The 25511-nt window shown below is 43.2% G+C and overlaps 1 protein-coding gene across 2 annotated transcripts in view; it reads left to right on the top strand.

The window, feature by feature from the left end:
- ube3c (ubiquitin protein ligase E3C) overlaps window positions 1-25511 on the top strand; it is a 199220-nt gene that overhangs the window by 26533 nt on the left and 147176 nt on the right. For both annotated transcript variants that reach the window (XM_068008212.1, XM_068008216.1), the window contains exons 4-11: window positions 5085-5159; window positions 5904-6050; window positions 6717-6832; window positions 8401-8558; window positions 12846-13008; window positions 15317-15549; window positions 16165-16319; window positions 18611-18798. In XM_068008212.1, coding sequence (XP_067864313.1) covers window positions 5085-5159; window positions 5904-6050; window positions 6717-6832; window positions 8401-8558; window positions 12846-13008; window positions 15317-15549; window positions 16165-16319; window positions 18611-18798 — 1235 coding nt within the window. The remainder of the gene's footprint in view (window positions 1-5084; window positions 5160-5903; window positions 6051-6716; window positions 6833-8400; window positions 8559-12845; window positions 13009-15316; window positions 15550-16164; window positions 16320-18610; window positions 18799-25511) is intronic.

The following is a 25511-nucleotide window of genomic DNA, read 5'->3' as shown; positions in this document are numbered from 1 at the left end:
ATGTTGAACTGAGGCAGTTTGGTCCATCTAGCTGCTTCATCATTTAAGCTGCTTGTTATATGCTAGTGCTGCCAGGTCCTGACACGTGAGTAGCCAGTGGCAACCCCAAAATAAGCTTGGATTCTCAAAGCCCTGTCTATTGGGAAGACCCACCAGTTACCTTGGAGAATCTGGCAAGCTTTTACTTCTACCAGCTGCGTGAGACATGTTAAGAACCGCTGACAATCGCACACAACTAAACCGATATAAAATCAGCTATTGGTGCACTGTTATAGGGGTAAAAATTTGATAAGAGCCGTTTTCGGGCGGGGGTAGCATGATGCACTAGTACCCCGCGCCCGATGGCATGTGATCTCCGTGCTGCTTGCTACTTACCATGATATCTCTGTGTAGCCAGCACTACCCGCGCTGCTGAGAGGCTGCATGGAGAATGAGGAAGTTGGAAATGGGGCGTGCACAGCGCATGTCATCAGCCGCCTGCACCTCTTAAAAGTGCAGGAGCACAATTGAAATGGCAGGTACACAGCTTACTTGGAGAAGGGAAAGATGGCCACGAGGATAGCAGCACTGGCACGAGAGAGGGCTCCATGCTTCTCCGATGTTGCCCTGGTGGAAGGGGTGGATGAAAGGAAGGCCAACATGTACGCGCAGGGTGGCAGGAGACCCTCCAGAGTGCAGCTCCGCAGTGGCAGTGGCGCAGGAAGTCATCGCCAGGAGCATTGCACCACGCACGTGGGTGCAGTGCTGAAAGAAGTTCAATGATTTGACACGAGTGGTCAAGGTGAGTGAATGCAAGTGTCAAGTGGCACATTCTACCAACTGCACCACTGCTCCACGCATCTCACTCCGTGTCCCACCACCAAACACTGCCCATCCATACGCAACGCTGCACTCGGCATGCTGCTTCTCACTTGCACATAGTACCACACTTACAGGCCACACAATCACCACTCATAGGTCACACAAACTGGCAGCTATTTGACCACGACAGACATATCACCCACACACCTTGCAGGATACTCACTCACACACTGTCCTCTGTCTTGCAGGAGAAGGTGGCGCATAACAGCCGGCAGCAAGAGGGACCTGAGAGTAGATGGGCACGCTTACACATCCTCAATCCCCTAGAGGAGACAGTGCTTCGGATCATTGGGCGGGCCGTCGCTGCAGCCGTGACAACATGCCGCGCTGGAGGTCCCGATGAAGGGGTCTCTGCATATCTAATGCTCCTTCTCCTTTCCCGGATCTCCCTCCTCCCATAATCTTCTCTGACTCACGTGCTGCAGATGCTGTCAGCACGCACGTCTTACTTGCTCCTCTCCCCACTCCACAACTCAACCTGTTTCCCTTTGTCGTTGCAGATACCCAAAAACACGTGGCGGCACGATCCGAGGAGGACACTGAAGCCACACCATCACTCGATTGACACTTGCTTCCACCAGCTCAGAGACTGAGACTGCGCATCCTTTAGAGGCTAAGTTAGAGGAGGGATCTGCACGTGGTGAGACACCGAGCACAAGTGCGTAGGAGCCGGGGCAGGGGGAATGGATACCGGAGGGTGAGGTCGCTCACTAGCTCTGCTGCAGAGGAGTCAGATGAGGACTTCGATGGGCCAGGCTACAGAAGACGGCTGATGGGCACACACCACCAAATGCTTGGGGCCCTGGAAAGCCTGCCAGAAAGCCTGCGCACAATGAGAAGGGGCATGGAGGAGTCCAGCTCCAACTTGGCACCGGGCTTTGTCAGAGCTTGGAGCCCATCCTTTCCAGCATGGAACGGGTGGTCACCTCCATCAGCGCACCTGTGGAACCCACCATGATGCAGCTTCTGATGACTGATGTCACAGCTTCCATTGTAGCACAAACATCTGCCATCCAAGGTCTGACTGCTGCATTTGGAGCTCGGACTGCTGCTTTAGAAGCTCAGACTGCTGCTTTCGTGGCTCTGGGGACCACTGTGGAGCGCGCTTCCAGGGCGTCACAGCACTCCAGCAATCCGTTCTCCAGCTGATTACCAGGATTGCTGAGGCGCTGCCCTGTGCGAGTGGCAGTGGTGCCATGGCAGTCGGACCTGCTGTCCTCTCTCAGGATGACTGCCTTACTGTTCCCACCCCTATCACTCTGCCAGTGCCCCTGTTGTTTCCCCTCGGTCAGCCAGGCCAGACTGCTGCAGCCCAAGCTGAGCTGGTGCAGTCTGAAGCCGGGCTGTCCCAGCTCAGAGCTGCTTGAGGTCTCCCTCCTAGGCCATCTGCACGCTCCTCCATTGAAGGCCAGCAGCCTCCCACCACTCATGCTCTGGCCACTGGGGAAGCACCTTGTAGGAGCACTAGGATCGGTAAAGGCACACGAACAAAAGGCGGTAAGGGAATGCGCAAGGGTGAATAATTCTGTTATGTTTGCATAATTTCATTTATTCATTGATAAATGAGACTTTAATTTTGCATTTGGTGGTTTTTATTTATGCAATGAGCTGAGAGGGAAACCAATGTGTAATCAGATGGAGGGCGATTTGATTGTCTTGTGGGAGCAGAAAGGTAGGACTGTTGAGTTGGGGATGTAGTTCACATTGATAGTGGGCACAGTTCAGGGGAGCACGCTGAGCCCTTTCAGACAAGCCGAGTGGTTTCTGTTGCACCTTGCGTCTTCCTCCACTTCCTCTTCCGCTCCACCCCCCCCTCCTCCTCAGCCTCTTCCTCCTCCTCCTCCACTTCTGGCTCAGGGTCTTCTCCAATCATTGGTGACAAGTGCTGGTCCCTCATGATGGCAAGGTTGTGCAGCATACAGCATACAGCCACAAATCTGCTCACCCATTCGGGAGTACTGCAGGGCTCCTCCAGACTGGTCCAGGAAGTGGAAGTGTTGTTTGAGGAGGCCTATGGTGTGTTCTACGATGTTGTGTGTGGCAGCATGGCTCTCATTATAGGCCTGCTGTGCACGTGTGCGTGATTTCCTGACTGGTGTCATGAGCCATGTCATGAGGGGATAGCCCTTGTTGCCCGGTAGCCAGCCTTTGACTTGCTGCGCGGGTGAAAGGTAGCTGGCACGTTGGACTGCTGCATGACGAAGGTGTCGTGACTGCTCCCAAGGTAGCGGGCATCGACTGCCATGATTTGATGCGTGTGGTCGCACACCAGCTGTATGTTGAGGGAGTGGAAGCCTTTCGGTTGACGAAGACGGCTGAGTTGATATGTGGGGCACGCAGGGCAATATGCGTGCAGTCAATGGCACCCTGCACCATGGGGAAGCCAGCAATGCAGGCGAACCGTCGTGCTCGCTCATTCTGCTTGCCTCTGTGGAGAGGGAAGGTAATGAACCTGTTCTTCATGTGGTACAATGCATCTGTGACCTCCCTTATGCAGCAGTGCACTGCATACTGCGAGATGTTGCACATGTCGCCAGCAGAGGCCTGAAATGCTCCTGAGCCGTAGAAATTCAGTGTCATAGCCACAGGCAGTGCTGTCCTTGCCCTGCTGTGAGGTTGCAGTTGTGGCCGCACCAGTTGACAGATCTCGGTCACGGCTTCCTTGGTGAACCTTGGGCGTTGGATGCAATCCTCCTCGGTCATGTTGAGGTAAGAGAATTGGTCCCGGTAGGGCCTCCTGCTCAGTGCCCTGCGCCTCCTTGTCGTCCATCTCCTCGCAGCTTGACCTGCTGTGCGTGGCCTCTCTGCATGCTCCCAGTCGTGCTCAATGCCCAGCGGGAGCCCTAGCAGACCGCCCATGGTTGCCAGGAATGTTGTTCAACCACGGTTGTAACTTTCCGAACCGTAAGGCAGTACCTACCAAACAACTCTCAAGTGTAGTCTAGTAACTCTCAATAAGAATAGGGAGCTTCAAAAAACATTTCCTACTCCACCAGCAACCAGAAGCAATACTCTAGCTACTAACCTGCAATACCTTTTAAATAGCGCTGGTGGAGGGTCCTTTAGGCACTGTAAGACACGTTCAGATGGTTGGGGTTAAGACTGTGTGTTGAGTTGAGCGTTAAGGTCCAAATGATGTCATCACTTTAAATCAGCATTGCACACCGCACGCGTTTTCTCTCTACTTTACATGCTTCCAGTGTTCGGTATTTGCGCATGCACTAACTCCTATACCAAGATGGCGTCCGGCGCATGTCATGCTGGAAACGTGCGTGCACATCCAAGATGCCGTCTTGGATGTCAGAGAGGCCGTGTGGCGCCAAAACAATAGGCGCTACATGGCCCAATTTAGTGCCCAACGTGTCCATACTGACCATTGTTTATCTCCAGTTTCCTTTACTTTCCCAGACAGCACAACCGAGACGCCCCCCAAAGAGAAAGCCCAAATGCAGGTGGTGATCAAGATTGGGATTTGAACTTTGGTTTAATGGCTGGTTGTTCACTCTGTTGCTGTGGCGGTTGTCTTAGGATGTTCCATTAAAAGTGTTTATTTCAGTCTCCATAGTTTAATAAATAGTCAATAATTCTTTTCACCTCCCACTGACATCTTCCCAAACTGTTTTTGGTAGATGAGAGGTACCGTGCATTGTGAAACTTAGGTTTGCTGAACAAAATTAATGAAACTGATTAAGACCAAATGGAAATGCTGGAGCACCCATTTGAGTCCACTACTACTGGAGGATGCACGTTTGATTCCCAAAGCAAGAGAAAGAAAAGAAAGAAGTGATGGACTGTAAAACTGGGAATTCCCAGCAGACACTCTGCATGCTACTTATGTTCCCCCACTGAAGCCAGGACAATGGAGATGTTTAGTACATTGTGATTTACAGTTTATAATCAAGATATAAATATGCATGCATGTGCTTATGGATTTTCTTCAAAACATTGATTTGCTCTGAAAGGTTTGCTGGTGATGGCACGAGAATACTTTGTGAATTATCTCTTTGTCCCCTTTTCCACTATATTCTCCTTGATGTAGAGGGCAGCACGATGAAGATGGACCTTGTAGATGGACCTAATTGTTGGTCCCTTGAGCAGTGCAGGCTCTGTTCTCACTTATCTCAATGAAGCCAAATTCTGTTGTGAAGAATTGAGCACTGAGGAAATATGAAGCAGCAAAATTTGTAGAACAGACTTGTTAAACATTTATTTCTTCTCTTCAGGAAGAAAGACGAAGGCAGAGGAACGCAGTTATTATTCAGTCCTTCCTACGGGGATATAGAGACAGAAAACAGCAAGTACGTTGCAGAAATTAATTGAAATTAAAGTGCGGAGTATTTGGAGAGGCTTGAGAAATGAATAAAAAGGGTGCAGTTAGAGCATTTCTGACTTTTAATAATGGTACTGCTCAGTAGATTTTTATTGTAAACAATTTTACAACACCAAGTTATAGTCCAGCAATTTTATTTTAAATTCACAAGCTTTCGGAGATTTTCTCCTTCCTCAGGCAAATGTTTCAAGATCTCCTTGAAGCCTACGCATTTATGATTTTTATTGGGGTTGTGTGTTAAGATTAGTGACAGTTGAGCAGGAAATGAGCAAATTTGTTCCTAGTTAAAAGTTCATGTAGCATTTTTTTATACAGTGAGTTTTGCTTTTGGAATGAAGCATTAGCACAGTAAAAATTGTGCTCATACATTAACTAGTGTTGCAGTCGTCATTTTAGGTTAAAATTTCAGTTTGTTACAATAACCAGAATTTTTATTATATGACTTGACAACCCTCTGTCAGGGTTTTCCCTTTTTAAAAAAAAAACGTTTGGGGAGATAGTTACATTTTTGTAAGTGGATTTGGAAGAATGTAGAATCCCATTTTAACAAGGGATTTGTATCTGGGTGTCAGTATAATGTTTGGATGCTGGAACGAGGGGAATGTTTTGGATATTGATCAGAAATACCGTTCTATCTCATGCAGATCTTTGTAAAATAATCCCCTTTTTTTAGAAAATTGAATTCTGATGTCTTTTTAAATTTCATTTACAGCATACGATTCAGCGAAGTGAATTTGATCATTGTGTCTCCTTAGCCCAACCAGGAGGAAATTTTTCTATCAGTGATGGATATAATTTGACTGTTTTAATAAGGAAACTCCTATTTTTTTACAAACAAAGTGAAGATTTGGATAGATTGGTAAGAGAAGAAATATGCCATTGTAATCAGCTGCTTGAATTATATAGCTCCAAATTTACACAGAAAAATGAAAGTACTACATCAACTGTTGTTTTACACGTGTTCTTGGCTATCTCATCCCCCTTTCTGACGCCCCCCCACCTATTGAATCTCCAAGGAGCAACACTACAGCCCTGCAGGAGTGGAATTTTACTACTTGAAACATCCAAGGCATTTCCATTAGCTTAAATGTTTAAACTCCTTATTATTTCAAACCAGAAGGAAACTTACAACTTTGTTATTCACATCTTGTACACATGGGTCACCAACTGTGGGAAACTTTTCTAAACTGATGTCCTCCTTGTTTTTAAAAAGAATCATTTTCAAGAATGTGTGATCCTCCTTTGCCAAACTTTGTACTTTGGATCATTGTGTCGGTGCTGGCGGTGGGAAGGAGACTGGTTTAAGACACTGCTTATGCACGTTCTTATCCAACAGTCTCATTGGTTTCCCTCTGTGAATATGATAAGCTCACATTCATCTTTGATGTTGTAGCTGGCCTTGAATGAGCCTGAGACTGACATAGTAGTAATGGGTATTGAGTGTTAAATATCAAAGTAAGACTTGTGTTTTTATAAATTGTTCTATGTAAGATATAAATTTACTTTAATTTCCCCTGTTTTTCAGACATGGATGTGTCAAAATTTGGTTAAGCACAGTGCTCAGTATGTGCAGCAGCTAGCTGATTCTAACAAACAAATATGTTTATATCAAATTAAACGTTTATTGGGTTTATGTTGCAGGTAAGCAGTTTTTTTTAGGGCACACGCGGACTACAGTATGTGCTGTGAATGCCATTAGAATTGGGAGCTTAAAGGGTAGTGGGACCTTTAATTTTAATATGGAGTACTGTAAGAATATTTGTGGGGTGAATTTGCACTTTGTGCATTGGTAAATAAATGCTAAACTGTTGATTTTCCTTCGATCACTGTTTTTAATAGAATTGTTAACCTGTTTAAAATAGCAATGGTATTTATATGAGCATGGTAAATGTTTGTATGCTAGTATTAGAACAATTTCACTCTGTTGCTGTACAGGTTAGTTTGTACTTGTCAATGTTGCACTGGTGCTAGGTAAAAGTGCACCTCTCGGCTGCACAATCACAGTGAAGCAGTGGGGAACAGAACATTGTGCTGCAACCCTTTCCTCACTGTGATCACTTCCTCTGACTTTAGTCAGCTGTTTCATATACATGATAAGCGTAAGAAGCTGCTGCATTTCCTTAACATTACAGATTTTCTCCTTTTCCACTTTTATTGATTTGCTGCTTTTTATTTTGCATCTTTTATCTATTTTTGAGTCCTCTCCTTGCCATGCATTTTCCTACAGTCATGAAGATGGGAATGTCTCGCACCCAGACTTTTGCTGATCTCGCTGTGTAACATGTTGGGAGAAGGGCCGCTGTGATTCAGGTTCAGGAAGGCTTTTTTTTGTCACTCCCCCTCCCTTTGTGTTGTGGACAAAAATTACCTCCCCACCCCCCACAACAGCTGTGATATGGCCACAGTCAGGAGCTTGATTGTGTTATATCATCATTTGTGATACACCATGCTGATGTACTTCTAAGGGGATTTATCCACCAATTTTAATATATACTGCTTTTTATTCCTGTTACCCAAGTTTGATTTTGCTTTATTACTGGCATTGTTTCGTCCTGGTTTATTTGGTCATTAAACATTATCACCCAAAGTTGTTATCAGCCTTGCCAAGGTTGTCATAACTGTATGATGGGAGGAGGAAAGAAATTATAAATTAAAAGTTCAATGCAATAGTTTATATAAATTATCAGTGTCCAGCTTCCCTAGTAGGTCAAGGCACTGCCCAGTGTAGCACAAATTCATACACTGACCTGAAAGTCCCAGGTCCATGCTGAATTAGTGCCTATTGAGTTAAAGAGGAGAAAAAAATTCAGTCAGGGGTTCCTTCTCCTGCCTCCTAACTTGTGACCCCTGTAAATGTGGGGTGAGGATAAAATCAGGTTCTCCACAGTTTGAAAGCCTGTTTATATGTCCAGGCTCATACTTGAAGAATGGCCATTGGGGCAAAGGACTGATGGTGCCTGTGGAACTATGCCCCAGCAAGGAGTCAATATCATATGGGAAAAGTTTTTTAAAAAAGTGATATGATCAGTATCTGTTCCTTCATAGTTTCCAAAATGTTTTTGACCTTTGAGAGCGCTTAAACCCGAGAAGGAAATAATAGTTAATAATGCAGACTGTATCATCATCATAACGTATTGTAAAAGTTTATTAACTATTTAATTTGTTACCTCACTAAATTTTTCAAGCAATTACTTTCTTTGGCTTCATAGGTTACTGAAGAGCTGTAACAATGAGAGTTTGAATGTTACCGTGCCTTTGAGGATGCTGGAGACCTTTTCCTCAGAAAAAACATATTTGCCCATTGTACAGGATGCTTACAGTGTAGCGTCGTTAGTTGAACAAATTTTGCACTACATGGTTCAGAAAGGTTAGTAACTTCGAATAACTATGATTAAAATCCTTCGGGTGAGTGTGTTTTAAAAGATGAGAATGAAGCTGGTATCCTCATTAAGAAATAACAAGGGGCAGAAAACACTTGTATGAGTATTTTACAGGCCCCCACCAAGAGTAGTTAGTGTTGGATAGAGTATAAATCAGGAAATTAGAGGAGCATGTAACAAGGGTAATGCAATAATCATGGGGGACTTTAATCTTCATAGACTGGGCAAACCAAATTGGCAAAAGTAGTTTGGAGGACGAGTTCACGGAATGCATCCAAGACAGTTTTCTAGAACAATATGTCGAGGAACCAACTAGGGAACAGGCTATTTTAGATTTAGTATTGTGTAATGAGACAGGATTAATTAGTAATCTTATAATAAAGGGTCCTCTGGGGAAGAGTAATTGTAATATGATAGAATTTCATATTGAGTTTGAGTGATGTAGTTAAGTCCAAAACTAGGGTCTTAAATTTAAACAAGGTTAATTATGTAGGTATGAAGGGCGAGTTGGCTAAGGTAGATTGGGAAATTAGATTAAAAGATATGACAGTAGATAAGCAATGGCGAACATTTAAAGAAATAATTCATAATTCCCAACGTATATACATACCCTTGAGGATTAAAAACTCCACAGGAAAAGAGACCCAACCGTGGCTAATTAGAGAAGTTTAGGATGGTATTAGATTAAAAGAGGCTTACAATGTTGCCAAAAAGTGTAGTAAACCTGAGGATTGGGAGGGTTTTAGATATCAGCAAAGGATAACCAAGAAATTGATAGAGGGAGAAAATTGAATATGAGAGTAAACTAGCAAAACAGATTGTAAGAGCGTCTACAAGTATGTAAAAAGGAAGAGAGTAGCAAAAGTAAATGTGGGTCCCTTAGATGCAGAGACAGGAGAAATTATAATGGAATAAGGAAAAGGCAGAGATGTTAAACAAATATTTTGTATCAGTCTTCACAGTAGAAGACACAAAAAACATACTGGAAATAGTGGGGAACCAAGGGTCTAATGAGAGGGAGGAACCTAAAGTAAGTAAGATTTGTAAAGAAAAAGTATTAAAAAAAATAATGGGACTAAAAGCCGACAAATCCCCTAGACCTGATGGCCTACATCCTAGGGCTTTAAAAGAGGTGGCTGCAGAGATAGTGGATGCATTGATTTTGATCTAGAATCTAGGGAATTCTGGAAGAATGGTTCCTGTGGATTGGAAGGTGGCAAATGTAACCCCACTATTCAAGAAAGGAGGGAGAGAGAAAACAGCTAGCCTGACATCAGTAGTAGGGAAACTGCTAGAATTTCTTATTTAGGACATAGTAACAGGACACTTAGAAAATTATAATATGATTAGGCAGAGTCAACATGGTTTTATGAAAGGAAAATAGTGTTTGACAAATCTGAGAGTTTTGAGGGTGTAACTAGCAGGGTAGATAAGGGGGAAACCAGTGGATGTGGTATATTTGGATTTTCAAAAGGCACTCAATAAGGTGTCACACAAGATTAGGTTTCATGGGATTGGGGGTAATATATTAATATATATAATATGTATATGTGTGTGTGTGTGTGTATATATGTATGTATAATGAGGATTGGTTAACGGACAGAAAACAGAGTAGGAATAAACAGGTCATTTTCGGATTGGCTGGTTGTAACTAGTGGGGTGCCGCAGGGTTCAGTGCTTGGGCATCAGCTATTTACAATCTATATTAATGACTTAGAAGGGACCGAGTGTAATGTATCCAAGTTTGCTGACGATATAAAGTTAGGTGGGAAAGTAAGCTGAGAGGAGGACACAGTTTGCAAAGGGATATCGACAGGTTAAGTGAGTGGGCAAGAAGGTGGCAGATGGAGTAAAATGTGGGGAAATGTGATGTTATTCACTTTGGTAGGAAAAACAGAATATTTTTTAAATGGTGAGAAACTATTAGGATTTGGCTGCAATTAGGAAGGCAGATAGTATGTTGGTCTTTATTGCAAGGGGGTTGGAGTACAAGAGTAAGTAAGCATTGCTGCAATTGTACAGGGCTTTGGTGAGACCACACCTGCAGCACTGTGTACAGATTTGGCCTCCTTACCTAGGGAAGGATATACTCACCTTAGAGGCGGTGCAACGCAGATTCTCTAGATTGATTCCTGAGATGAGAAGGTTGTCCAATGAGGAGAGATTGAGTAGAATGGACCTATATTCTCTGGAGTTTAGAAGAATGAGGTGATCTCATTGAAACAAATAAGATTCTTAGAGGACTTGACAGGGTAGATGCTGAGGATTTTACCCCGGCTGGAGAGTCTAGAACTAGGGGGCATAGTCTCAGGATAAGGGGTCGGACATTTAGGACTGAGATGAAGAGAATTTCTTCACTCAGAGGGTTGTGAATCTTAGGAATTCTCTACCCCAGAGGGCTGTGGATGCTCAGTTGCTGAGTATATTCAAGACTGAGACCAATTGATTTTTGGACACTAAGGGAATCAAGGTATATGGGGATTGGGTGGGAAAGTGGAGTTCAGGTCGAAGATCAACCATGATCTTATTGAATGGCGGAGCAGGCTCGAGGGGCCGTACGGCCTACTCTTCCTACTTCTTATGTTTATGTTCCCATGTTCTTACTTAAATGCTTGGTTTCAATGGTAAAAATAGGGATTGTAACATGACTACTAAAACTACTGTGCTATTTTGAGTTTTAACATTTATAAATAGAGTACACATAGTTGCATGATGTTGGGAAATTTATTACTGTAACCATTTACATTCAAACTGCGATGGTATGAATTCAGTTTGTAAGTTGCCTTTATGCATGTGTCTCTGACCTACATATCTGAAGGTGCAAGCTGTTAATGTACCGCCTTATTTAAAAACCAGTGTGACCGTTACACCGGGTTTTATGTTTAAATTTGCTTGTTCAAAACTGGCTTTCAGTTGTATAAAATAAGTTGCATTTCTTCTTGAACTCAAACCCAGAAGTTTACAATGGTGAATATTCTGCAGTGTGCTATTCATATACTTCTTTAGCTTTGAGTTTCCTGCACAATTCTTAATGTGTTTTCTAAATGATGTTATTTTGGAAAAGGTTACTGTTGACGCTCTCGAGTAGAAATTCCTATCAGCAAAATTGATATCTATATGCTTCCAACTATTCATGTTATTTTCCTGTGTGCTTTTTTTATGCAGTATTAATCAGTTTATATACAAGATGCTTTATTTTATTTGGATTAGACTTGAGTAGACTTTCAAAATGGACATGTCATGTCATGGTATTGCATCAATACCATGTGGTCAGCTCCACATGTCCTACATCTTACCTAAATATCTTAGGGTAGATTTTATGAATGTACACTTCTGGTGCGGAGCTTCACACGCTGGGAGCATGTTTTGGGTTATCGTGTCCATTAATTTTAATGGATGGAAAATCCTTGGGATTTGCCTAGTGCGCAAAATTCCGACGATGGGAGCACAAATTCATAAAATGTACTCTTGTATATTTTGGGTGAAACTTGTTTTTTCACATGTCTGCCAAAAGTCAAAATCTAATTTCAAACCTTCAATCTTAATCTGATCCATAAAATTGCTCTCCTGCTGTAGTTCTTCACCCATCTTTGGAATTAATAATAACCAAAATTTGGAAGTGCGAGCAACAAGACTCATTATAGTTCGCTTGTGACATGTTAGGCTTCTTGGAACAGAACGGATTTTGTTTATTGTGAAGAGAAACTGTTGGTCATTGAAGTTAGGCATGAGTCTGGACACCTGAAGGCTAAATCTTAAACTGAGGTATAACAATGAATTTTGAGACCTACTATGTTGCTTTTGTAGTGTATGATACAATGTGAGATAGGCGGCTTGCCATCATATGTAGCATTGTATGTTTTACATGGGCTGCATTTATTGTGCAGAGTCCTGAAACTCCATTTAGCCCCAGCCAATGACCTGGCTGGAATTAGGAATATCCTGCTTGGAGAATCATGGGTGCAAACTTGTTTCTTGCCTTTCTTCAGTGGAGGATATTAAAGATGCATTATACCCCACATTTTCAGACACTATATTTTATAAAAATGTCCATTTGACTTCTCTTACTATTGTGGTAAGTGAGCTGAGCACTTGGGTGAAAGGTTAATACATAGTGAGTCAGAACCTGAAGGTAATGTACAACATAATAGGCATATTTTTCGCAGCAGGTTACTTGGGAAATAAGCCATTAAGTACATATTAATACTTTTAAAGTAATTGAACAATATTTGTTTTTCTCAGAGGTTTTAACTGGTTCTTTTGTTTTGTTGCAGGTTACTACAAATCACTTTACATGTTAATTAATCATAGGCTTCCATCAAGTTTAGAGTATTCTGATGTTTCACGTGTTTCACATGTTCCACTTGCTATGACACTGTTAGAGAATTTCCTGAAACCCCTGCACTTTCAATATGCCTCCTGCCCAGAAGGTGCAAGGTAGGAATAAGTTCTAACATTGAAATTTCAAATAAAGGATCAGAGTTTGATGATCACAAGACAATTTTTAGTCATATGTTTTCATGCTACGTTGGAAGTTCTTGTCATTGTGTCATGTTGGTACTGCAGTGCAGTGTACCACAGTATATGGGCTTTTGCCACTGGGTTTCCCCTTATACAGTGAATTTCTTTTCTCAATTGTGCTAATGGGTGGAGTGCCAAATGCAAGCTGGATGCTTTTCCATAGGGGTCAAATTATTGATGAATAGCGGTTTATTTTTTAAAAAAATGATCAGTAATAGCAATAAAATAACTGTTGTAAAAATAATACATTTGTCGGCAAGTGCATAATGTTTGGTTACATTAAGGCTTTCAATTTGAAGAAAGCTACTTGCATACCCCACCACCCCACGACTTAGTGGATAAAAGTGGTGCCTATCAATACAAACCAGAAGGTCCCAAGTATAGTTCCTGGTCTCTAAATTAGCCAGGGAAATTCTAATGCTCCAATAGAATTGACCTTGGCACCTCTAGGGAAGGAAAATTAGCCAGGATCCCACCCCAGTAAAAGTGGGGGTAAAAAGGGACTAAACGAGACAAAAAACAGGTTTTCCGATGCATCCATCCTACTTCTGGTATTGCACTGTTCACATTTCTGGTGGGGGAAGGGATAGGAAGTGTAGAAACCAGTCTTTCCAGCCTCCAGAGAAATCTTCCTGGAGGCAGAAGACATCTTCTAATTGACCTCAATGTCCATAAAAGCAGTTGACCTCAGTGTTGGAACAATTCAATCTTGTGGTCTTAAAAGAACAGTCAGATTATACACAGCAGCATCTTGCCAGCAGATTAATAAGATGAGAGTCACATGGTACCACATTCCTGCCCTTTTAAAACAGTACATCTTTTGACTTGCCATGAGCCATGCCATGGAGGTCAACTAATACGGATGTAATATTTAAAACTTGTATATTTATTCATAGTGTTAACGTTACCAGAAGTATCCTTGGGCACGCCAGAGGCAGACAGACTTGTGTGTTCTGCCATGGTGTGGTAGCGTTTGGATTCCCCCCTTACTCTTCAAAATAAAATTGCCACAGTGATTTCCTAATGACAGGTAGCCAGCAAGGATTTGAAGCCACAGAGTAAGCCATCAGGTGATGAGGACAAATGATAAAGCAGGTCAAGTTGCACTGGTGTTGCATAGCTCCCAGCATTTGATTTTAGAGTAATTCTAGCAGAACCTAACTAATTTTGTTTTGAATTGATCTGATTTTTCTTCCTCAACTGCTTTTCTCTTAAAAGCAGTAATTGATGGGTGGGGTTTCCAGTGAATTTTATATGATTTAGGGGTGTATGTTAGCCATTTTTTTTTTCAGTTTCTCTAAATTTAGGTTTCATTAGGGCTTGGTTTCTTTTTATAAAGTAATATCAGATTAAAGTAGGGGGAAATTGGAGTACTGTTCCATCCCTAATCAGACAAAATCACTGTTTCCTTTGTATTGTGTTGAGGTATGTAAAATAATTTTGTTTTAGAGGTAGCATTTTAATTAAAATTCTACAAGTAAAATAGAACTATAGAAAGTTTTTAGAGCACAGAAGGAGCCCATTCAGCCCATTTAGTTTGTGCCAGCTCTTTGCTAGAGCAATCCAAAACTAATTCCATTGCCTTCCATAGCCATTTACCTTTTTTTAAGTATGGTTTGAGACTTTAAAATTTTCCATTCCAAAGGAAGGCAGAGTTAACCATTTAAACCTAAAACCAGGAGCCTTACTCATGGGAGCACAGTTGTACAGCCTGCCCTTTGGCACCTTGCACAAATAGCCAGACTTTCTTAAGTTGAGCCTAAACAGTGAGTGTTGGAGAGCCTATTGACCATTGGGGCCATCACAACCAAACTGGATCCTTTTCACAACTGGTGTTCATGCATAGGCACTTACAACTCAGGTTAAAGGTAGCATTCAGGAGCAAAATGCCTGGCAGAAATTTCCCCAGTGGTGCCTTGGGAATATGGAAGCCGCTTGCAGCTTCACTGCTGCCCCTGTGGAGATCTACTTACTCAGCGCAGACCAGCAACCTTCCTCGTCTGGCTCATTTTAACATAGAAGTTGCATTTCTTCACTGAACCGTTGGATGGGTTGGGAGGGTAAAGGCATAGAGTATTGTTTGTTGCTGTAATTTGTAAAAATGTAGATATTGTACACATTAATACTTTATCATTTTTGCACCTTGTAGTCAATGTGATGAGTATTATCTGCCAAACTTAACTTTACTATAATTTGTAAATCATGAATATACTTGTCTACACAGGCATCAGGTTTTTGCTGCATTGGCAAAAGAGTTTTTCATTGCACCGTTCACAGACCAGATCTTCAACTTCCTTGTTCCAGCACTGTCTGCTTCAAGGGTTTCCTTTCCTTATGTACCTTTCCTGAATGCACTGTTAATACCGAAGACAACCTCTTCAGTAGGACTGGCTTTTACCAGGGATATGGCACCTTGGCTTCTGTATTTTGTTCTTGCTGTTGGAGAATCACAGATAGGTATGGTTTTTTTTTTCTTTGCTGGTTTGTGTTATACATTGAAGAAGCATGTTGTAGTCATTCTATACAGTACTCGCCTTGAGTGACCTAGCGTGATGGCTCGCAGCAAACAAAAAGATTTTTGGTTTGTGTCTCAAGTGGAATTCATTCCGTATACTGTGACTTCTAAGCCTGTGTTGCCTTTAGATCGCAATGATTTAAAATAGTATTTTTTAAAACTCATTTTTATAGAGAATTCTTTGCACATTTGAAATTGTTGAATAGTGACCAAAATATTGTCAAAGTGACATTCATACAGCATCTTCCTTCAGCGTGTGTAATAGTGCTTTTATATGGCGGAGAAGTGGTCTTTGATGGCAAGAGAGTGTTTTGTCTATGCAAGAAGTTGGGCCTTACGAACAACTTGTTCTTCAGCAAATGTTGATTTCTGCATCAAATATTTAAGCATCATTTTGCCGCCTTGCTATTGTGCCACCTGTAGTGGTATTCTGCTAGCTCAATGTTAATGCTATATAATTAATAATTTGTTTACAATTGTGTGTCTATGTATCTGTATACACACATGTATATGGCAGTAACCGTTCTTGCATTTTTTTTCACCCTTACCAATATTAGCGATTCTGTCTGAGGAAGGCATGCTTGTGTACTTGAGGATGCTGCAGATCCTTTTACCACAGTTACCGGTTTCACTGATTGGCTCAAATGGCAGAGAAATTGGTAGCGACTCGGAGAATGAAGAGGAAGAGGAGCGCAAGATGTTTACCAGTAAGGTAAGAAAAGCCCAGAATTGTTTCTCATTTAAGTTTTTTTTTAATTGGGTGTAAGATTTAATTATTTGTAGTTTCTTCAGATCCACATATTTTATTGAAAGTGAGTTGTGATTGCAATTAACTTGTGACAGATTGTAGCATGTACAAAATTCCAACACAATATAAAACCATAACATTGTGGTACTTACAATTTTTAAAAAACATTTATTTTTATCATGTTTTTTATGATGCTAAACCACAATTCAGCTGTCTATATGTAAACAGTACTGCACAAGTGGCTATTTGTCATCAGGCATCCAGTTCCTTACACTGATTGATGTGTTTAGTTTTACACTGTTCACTGTTTACAGCGAGGAGGACAGCTTTGTTATGCTTCTGAGCACTTACTTTACACTCAGTAACTTTATGATACTTAAAATTTTGCTTTCGGATTCAAATCCAACTGGAACTGGCGGGGTGAAAAATGTCTTCCCTGTTGCTTGTAAGATTTCAATGAAAAATTAGTCTGGGTAGCCTCAATCCAGTTCCAACTGAGTATGGCCCCATAGCGTAAAACTGCCCCTAATTTGGCTTTAATTGGAAATAATTTGACAATTTAATTCAGACAAGCCACAGGATAATTGGAATGTAAGATGCATCTAACTGCTATTTTTGAACTGGGAGTTTGATGATTACATTGGGTATCTGAATGTAAAATCTTCCATTTCCTTGAGCTAATAGCCCTCATCTTGAGCACAAAACTCACCAAAAAAATATAAACTATATTTTATAACACAAAGAAGATGTATAGGTTGCTATAGTAATGCCTATTATTTTTACTCTTGAGTGTCAAAAGATCACTCCAGTTGGGTGTAAGTCATATCCCTAAGTTTACAGGACATAAAATCCTGCCATGTATAGACTGCAATTTATAGTAGCTTTTCTGTTGTCATTAGCTGTTGGGTTAATTTCAGACCTGTTCAGAGATCGAGAGAGTGCAAAACGCATATTTTAAGATAACATGAATGTAACTATGCCGTGGTTATGCTTCATCAAATGGGTATTAAAACTGCAGGTGTTTGCTTGAATTACTTTTATAAAAAAATGTTTTTGCTAATTTTCCCCACCCCAGACATAAGTATCTTGATGGGTTATGATTCCACAGGTGCCTCTTGCCCTTTTGTAACCTCGTCTCAGTGGGCGTTATTCATGTATGATGCGTATTGGCAGGCTAATCCAATTGCAGTGGAAATTGTATCTGAGCGATCCTGTGCTCACCTAACATCTACATGGCTTCACTTTCCAGCAGGGGTGGCTGCATAATGATCAAGGATTTCACCTATTCAAGCCAGTTGGGGTGAAGTCTGTTGTATCGCCCTTACTACTGCCCCAGCTGAGGTCTGCTAACTCAGCAGAAACAAGGGATTCAAACTGGGTCCTTCCTAATGATAGATACTCGCTAGATAAATGTGCTGATCTATTAGGAGAGCTATCTGCATCACTTGAGTTATACTGCTTACTGACACCAAATAATTAGGTTTGAAGCAGAGTCAATAAATTATTTTAAAAGGAAACTAGTTGCTTGAAAGAGGAAGATTGAAGGCTACTGGGAGCACACAGCTAAGTGAGATTAGAGCAGGTGGCTCATATGGAGAAAATCCACTGGTGTAGACAGGATGGGCTGAAAGGCCTGTTTCTGTGCTGCAATAGTCTGATTCCATAAATTCAGCTGTGTCGCATTGGAATAAGATTAGACATCACATTTCATTATTGCCAAACATGCAGTATAACTACGCTTTAACGTAATAAAAAATAGTTATAATACATTGGCTACTGCTATCCCATGACACTTTGAATTTTTCTGTTGTGTTTACTTTCAGAACAAGTCTCTCTCAATTTTCTGTCAATCTTTTTCAGGAATGAGAATTTTTTGATTTTCTCTTTTTCCCTTTTAGTTTGGTCTTTTGACTATATGCTTTCACATGTTTCGTGTTCTAAAACTCATAGAAAACCAAACATTCAGTAAGCATTGAACTAATAGATTTTTCACTGACATTTACATGTCTACAATTTTCTCACTTTTTAATGACTTTGCAAACAATTTCTCTCTCTTCCACAAAATAACAGTGGTAGTTATGGTTTATCATGAGCAAAATCTGAAAAAATACATTTAAAATAAAATGCACTACACCCTGTGATTTCTTCAACTGTTGATTTTAGTCATGTTTTTATTTAATTATAAGAATGTCTATGTTCCTTTTGTAAAATCTGTCTGCTTGAATGGATTCATTCATGTTTAATTCTTTTTAAAGGGCGATGGTAGAATTTCTGTGAATTTAATTACTAAGGAGTGTCTCAAGAAGCTGGACACTAAACAACAGACAAATGCGTTGCTAAACTTGGTATGGAAAGAATCTGTGAGTGAAGATGTTTTCACAATGATGGCGTCCATCTGCCACACACTGATGGTGCAACACAGGATGATGGTTCCAAAAATCAGGTAAGTGGGTTACCATGAGAGATTAGCTTTCTTTGAGAATTATACTGGAAAAATTTGCTCTTAGGGATCGGTGTCATTGTCCCTCTAAAGTGGCTCTGCAATTGAAAATGTGCAGCAGTTATGCAGTTTGTGTATTAGCAATTTCAGATTTGGCTTCAAGGTTTAGAAATAAATCTGAATCACTTGTTTTAAATGACAATTTTTAAAACTCAGTTACAGTTGTTACTATATCTTTGCACCCTTTCCTTGGAGAATAGTATGAAGTAGTGGAAGGATTTGCTGATCATTAGTCCTTCAGACCGCCACGCGAGTGCTCCTTCCATGGCCATAGCCATAGCCATCTTTATACCAGCTAGTAGGGTGGCTACTCCTACAAGGCAGGAGGGTTTTATGGGCTCTTACAACGCATATGATGGGGAGGGGCACCAACAGCCAGTATCCCTGCTGAATGTCAACCCTGAATTTGGAGCTATAGCTCCTGTCTGAGTTAGTGATATCAACCAGCCAGATGGACAAGAAATGTCTTTTAATATGATTTTGCATTGCAATTTACTGTGTCAGTATCATTTCCAAACATCCAAAATCTTAACATTTGTTTTTAAAAATGTGGTAAAGAACTGGGAGTTGTAACGTTTATTCTACTACAATTTTCAACGGCAAGTTTCGGGTGTTTTGAGTAAACTGCCCCTCTGTTGCTTTCCCTTCCCTGACCTCCCAGGGTGACCGTCCCTCATCCTGATGAATCAGCTTGCTGAGATTGGGAACTTGGTGGCATTTAGGATCGAACCTTCATCCCATGACTACACAATGATTTAAATGTTTCTTAAGCAAAGTCTGGACACATGAAATTGGTCCTGAATTGAAGAGAGGTTTTCAGAGCTGTACTTGTTTTCACTTGAGAAGTGAAGATTGAAGAAAGATAGGGTCCAGGTCTTTAAATTAATGAGAGGCAGAGGCATGAGGATGTAAACAGCCCATTTAACTTGATCTAGGAGTGCAGGCTTAGAAGGCACAGGATTAAATTAGGAAGCTTCAACACTCTTGGGTCAGCTGAGTGGTTTCTGTGTGTGTCAAGACAATCAATTTGGAATCGTAGAAGGTGCCCATTCAGCCCAATGGGCATATGTTGATGGCTTTTCCCCTGGAGCTATCTACTATAACCCCATCCCCCTGCTGTTTCCCCATGCCCTTTTAGGAGCTTCCTTTTTAAATATTTATCCAGTTCCCATTTAAAATTATATTGTAGTCAATAGCCACACCTTCTTTGTGTTTTAAAAAAAAGTTATTATAACTTCCCTCATTCTTCTATTGATCATTTTGCTCCACTCCCGTCTCAATCCTCACTGCCGCTCCTGGCTCCATCTGATGCTGCTTCTCTAGGAAATCTCACCGTGCTGTACACAGTTGGCAGGAATTCCTGATAGTTCAGGAGCAGTGGATTTCCCAGCGCAGCAGCTGAATTGGTAGGAACCAGGAACAGGGTGAGGGGGGAAATGGGGAAGATTGGTTCCATGAACTTGGGGGACAAATGGGATTGGGAAACAGGTGACAATGTGAATTGGCAAGGAGGGAGAAGAGTGTCAGTGAACAAGAGGTGGGAGGTATGCATAGTGGCTTAAGCAGATGGGATTAATAAAGAATTTTAAAACAATTTAACTATCGGAATTAGCAACAGACTACTTGTGCATATCTACAACAGTCTGAAATTTCTACACCTGAAATGAGGGAAAATTCCTGCAATTTTTCAGTGGATCTGGTGATGGGTATCTACTGAGATGACCAAATACTCCATAGCAAGCATTGGCCTCAATTTTTCCCTCTGGTTTCTTTACTGCCTCGTTTTTCAGAGTGAATCGCCATTTCCCACCTGCTGCGATTTTCAGACGAGCCTCAGTTTAGACAGCCAGCGCTTCTGCCAGAAACAGACGGGAGCCTCGTTACTGCATGAAAATCGGGCTCCTATGACATAGTTAGGACCTCAGTGCCATTTTGGTTGTTACTAGTGTGCAACCCATTCAGGAGTAAAACTGCCTACTATACATGGGCAATAACAGGGCAAGAATTGGGCAAGACCTGCATCAATTAAAGGAGTTGCTGGAAGCAGGTCAGATAAACTGATCCTGAAGGCTCAAATCTAATTGCCCTCCCCATACCGTCTTCAAAGTTAATAGTTTTAATTCCCTCCGCCTCCCTCTCCTTTTAATGTGCTGCTGCAGGCCCATGCTCTTAGGTTGCTCTGCCACATTTCCCACCTCCCAAAATGGTGAGCGACCAATCAGTGCTCGAAATGTGCAGGCTGCATGTCAATTCCATGTAAATGATGCCTACCAACCAAATACTGGGGCCTCGCCAACGATTGCTCCAACGATCTGCTATGTGTATGCTGAAGGTGAAAACTGGGGCCATTGATTCCCGTAATGTAATGTTGAGGCGGGGGTAATATTTTTTTTTATTCGTTCACGGGATGTGGGCGTCGCTGGCAAGGCCGGCATTTATTGCTCATCCCTAATTGCCCTCGAAGGTGGTGGTGAGCCGCCTTCTTGAACCGCTGCAGTCCGTGTGGTGACAGTTCTCCCACGGTGCTGTTAGGAAGGGAGTTCCAGGATTTTGACCCAGCGACAATGAAGGAACGGCGATATATTTCCAAGTTGGGATGGTGTGTGACTTGGAGGGGAACGTGCAAATGGTGTTGTTCCCATGTGCCTGCTGCTCTTGTCCTTCTAGGTGGTAGAAGTCGCGGGTTTGGGAGGTGCTGTCGAAGAAGCCTTGGTGAGTTGCTGCAGTGCATCCTGTGGATGGTGCACACTGCAGCCACAGTGCACCGGTGGTGAAGGGAGTGAATGTTTAGGGTGGTGGATGGGGTGCCAATCAAGTGGGCTGCTTTGTCCTGGATGGTGTCGAGCTTCTTGAGTGTTGTTGGAGCTGCACTCATCCAGGCGAGTGGAGAGTATTCCATCACACTCCTGATTTGTGCCTTGTAGATGGTTGAAAGGCTTTGGGGAGTCAGGAGGTGAGTCACTCGCCGCAGAATACCCAGCCTCTGACCTGCTCTCATAGCCACAGTATTTATATGGCTGGTCCAGTTAAGTTTCTGGTCAATGGTGACCCCCAGGATGTTGATGGTGGGGGATTCGGCGATGGTAATGCCGTTGAATGTCAAGGGGAGGTGGTTAGACTCTCTCTTGTTGGAGATGATCATTGCCTGGCACTTATCTGGCGCGAATGTTACTTGCCACTTATGAGCCCAAGCCTGGATGTTGTCCAGGTCTTGCTGCATGCAGGCTCGAACTGCTTCATTATCTGAGGGGTTGCGAATGGAACTGAACACTGTGCAGTCGTCAGCGAACATCCCCATTTCTGACCTTATGATGGAGGGAAGGTCATTGATGAAGCAGCTGAAGATGGTTGGGCCTAGGACACTGCCCTGAGGAACTCCTGCAGCAATGCCCTGGGGCTGAGATGATTGGCCTCCAACAACCACTACCATCTTCCTTTGTGCTAGGTATGACTCCAGCCACTGGAGAGTTTTCCCCCTGATTCCCATTGACTTCAATTTTACTAGGGCTCCTTGGTGCCACACTCGGTCAAATGCTGCCTTGATGTCAAGGGCAGTCACTCTCACCTCACCTCTGGAATTCAGCTCTTTTGTCCATGTTTGGACCAAGGCTGTAATGAGGTCTGGAGCCGAGTGGTCCTGGCGGAACCCAAACTGAGCATCGATGAGCAGGTTATTGGTGAGTAAGTGCCGCTTGATAGCACTGTCGATGACACCTTCCATCACTTTGCTGATGATTGAGAGTAGACTGATGGGGGCGGTAATTGGCCGGATTGGATTTGTCTTGAGGACAGCGGGTCAGGGCTGAATAGTGGAGATAGTTGAATATTCTGGAATTTTGCTTGATTACCTTTTTTGTGGGAGGCAGGGACTTCTTACACAGAGCTTTCCCTCGGGATATTAAATAGATAAGGGTAAAGTCTGTGATAGAGTAGACAGTATGTGGTCTGTGCCAGGAGCTTGATGGGTCAAATAGTTTTTTTCATTTGAAAATTTTTTACGTCCTTAGTGTTGATGTGTAAGTTTACCATAAATGAGGCTCTATTGCGGTTTTTAAACTGGGAAGTAATCAACGTGCACAATTTTATTTAATAAATATGATCGTGTCCAGTATTTCTAAATTGTTGCGGTGGGATCAACTATTCCCATGTTGCAGAGCATATGTTCCTAAATTCTACTACTCTCCATTTCCCATGTCCATAAGAGTCTTGGAGCGGATTGTAGTTAAGGGTTGGGAGTTCTAGAGTAAGATTTCAAATAGACTTTTAAAAGAAAAAAATGTATTTTACATAGAATTACATAGAATTTATAGCACAGAAACAGGCCATTTGGCCCAACTGGTCTATGCTGGTGTTTATGCTCCATACATAGGGACATAGGAATAAAGGTAGGCCCTTTAGCCCTTCAAGCCTGTCTGCCATTCAATGAGATCATGGCTGATCTGTGACCTAACTCCATGGGCCCGATATTACCATGGCGGCGGGTTCGCGGTGGGGGGGCGATTGGGCGCGTGGGTAACGCGCCCGGTGAAATCAGTCTGCTCCGCATGCAGTTACAGGCTGATTGGATCCACTTACCTGTTCTTCCGGGTTCCCCGCTGCTAAGCTGCACGGCCGGTGGACTGTGCATGCGCAGTAAGGTCTGTCAGCTGGAGGAGCCCTATTTAAAGGGGCAGTCCTCCTCCACTGACTCTGCAAGAAATAGGAAAAATTACAGCATGGAGCAGCCCAGGGGGGAGGCTGCTCCCAGGTTAATGATGCCTCACTCCAGCTCTTACTGGATGGGGTGAGGAGGAGGGGGAGGACAGAGATCTTCCCCCCGGCGGGCGGGAGGAAGCGGCCTGGCTCGAGGTGGCAGAGGAGGTCACCTGCACCACCAACATATCGCCCACCTGCATAAGTGTAGGAAGCGCTGCAATGACCTAAGTAGGTCAGCCAAAGTGAGTACACTTACTCATTCCCCAACACTCCGTCTGCCACATCACCGCCCCCACCCCACATCTCCTTCTGCACAGCCATCACTACTCTGTCACATCACCCCTCACACCCACTCAAACCTCATCCTCATCTTACCTGCACTTACTCACCTCGCCAGTACTCATCCCGCCACTACCACTCAACCCAATCCTCATACAATCTCATGGCTCTATCTCGTACTCACCCTCTCATGCATCTCTTTCACGGTCAGCCTCACTCAACCTGCCACTACCTGTGCTGCAGCCACAGGGCATGCATCACATATGTGCAGTAGGAAACGTAAGGCAAACGTGTCGTGAGCATAAAGGGGATGTACAAGGGTGTTTGAGGGTTTGTCATGGTTTTTACTTATATTTAATTTCTGATCAACTCACATTACATATTATATTGGCACCGCTACTGCCATGTCTTTGCGAATCTTGTCTGGTTTGTGCAATAATGCCCTTTCCTGAGGATCACAATGAAGACCCACACCTGATGCCACCCATTGTGTCACTGCAGAGTGGGTGTAGGTGTATTTGCAGGGCTCTTTTGTGCAGACAACTGAGTTGTCGGCGATGTCCCGGGTGGCACCCTGGAAGGACGTGGAGGAGAAGTTGTTGAGGGCAGTGGTGACTTTGACAACGACAGGTCAGAAGATGGTGCTCAGGCCAGCTGGCAGCAGCTCGGCATGAAGGAGGCTGCAGATGTCCACGACTACATGTCGAGTGACTGAGTCTCCGTGTGCACTGCTGCTCAGAGAGGTCCAGGAAGCTGTGGCGAGGGTAGTGCCCTCTGCGATGCATCTCTCTCTCTGGTTGCCCTCCCTCCTGCTGTGCAGGTGGATGTGTCACAGCACTGTGTTGCGGAGCTCCATGTGTCAGAGGTGGACGGCGTGGCCTGCGAGGCTGGTGATGCTGTTCGCCCTCCGAGGAGGTCATGACTGCGGCTACGGCGGCCCCCATCCGGAAGATGTACATCTGAGGGGGTCAGCAAGGTAGGTAAATGTGTCTGGACATCGGGGTAAGTGTGCAAGTTGGTGAATTTGATTGTTAGGAGGAGGGTGGTGGAGGCCAAACTTTGTCCCAAGTGACAGAGTGGCCTCCTGCAATGAGTGAGGGTCTCCCCCCACCCCCCCCCACACCTGTCAAATGGACCTTTGCAGCTGCCACAGGCTGATGGCTGCAACACGTCCATTTGAACTGGGAGTGTTTCCCCCAGTATGGGAAACAATCTCAGTCAGTTGCAAAATCCCATCCCTGCTAAAATAACAGGTCAATCAGGTCTGTAAACCACCTGAAGTACCTGTTTAATTGCTTTAGGTGGCACCCCGCCGGCTTTAATTACCGGCGGGAGTCCCACATGTGGGGGCTGCGCGCGCATGTGAGCGCGTCTGTGGGGAACCTGGAAACGGGGCGGGTTGGAGCCGGGATCCCGACCCGCCCCGGGAATCCCCGATTGCGGGTGTGAAAATCGAGCCTCATATACCTACCTTAGCCCCGTACCCTTTTAAAACATTCGGTTAACAAAAATTTTATCAGTCTCAGATTTTAAATTAACAATTGAGCTTGCATCAACTGTTGTTTGCGGAAGAGAGTTCCAAACTTCTACCACCCTTTGCGTGTAGAAGTGTTTCCTAACTTCACTCCTGAAAGTCCTGGCTCTAATTTTTAGGCTATGCCCCCTATTCCTAGACTCCTCAA

Source organism: Heptranchias perlo, chromosome 2 (genome assembly GCF_035084215.1).
Source record: "Heptranchias perlo isolate sHepPer1 chromosome 2, sHepPer1.hap1, whole genome shotgun sequence".
Taxonomy (NCBI): Eukaryota; Metazoa; Chordata; class Chondrichthyes; order Hexanchiformes; family Hexanchidae; genus Heptranchias; species Heptranchias perlo.
Note: the sequence above shows the minus strand (reverse complement) of the source record. Positions and strands in the feature narration are given on the sequence as shown.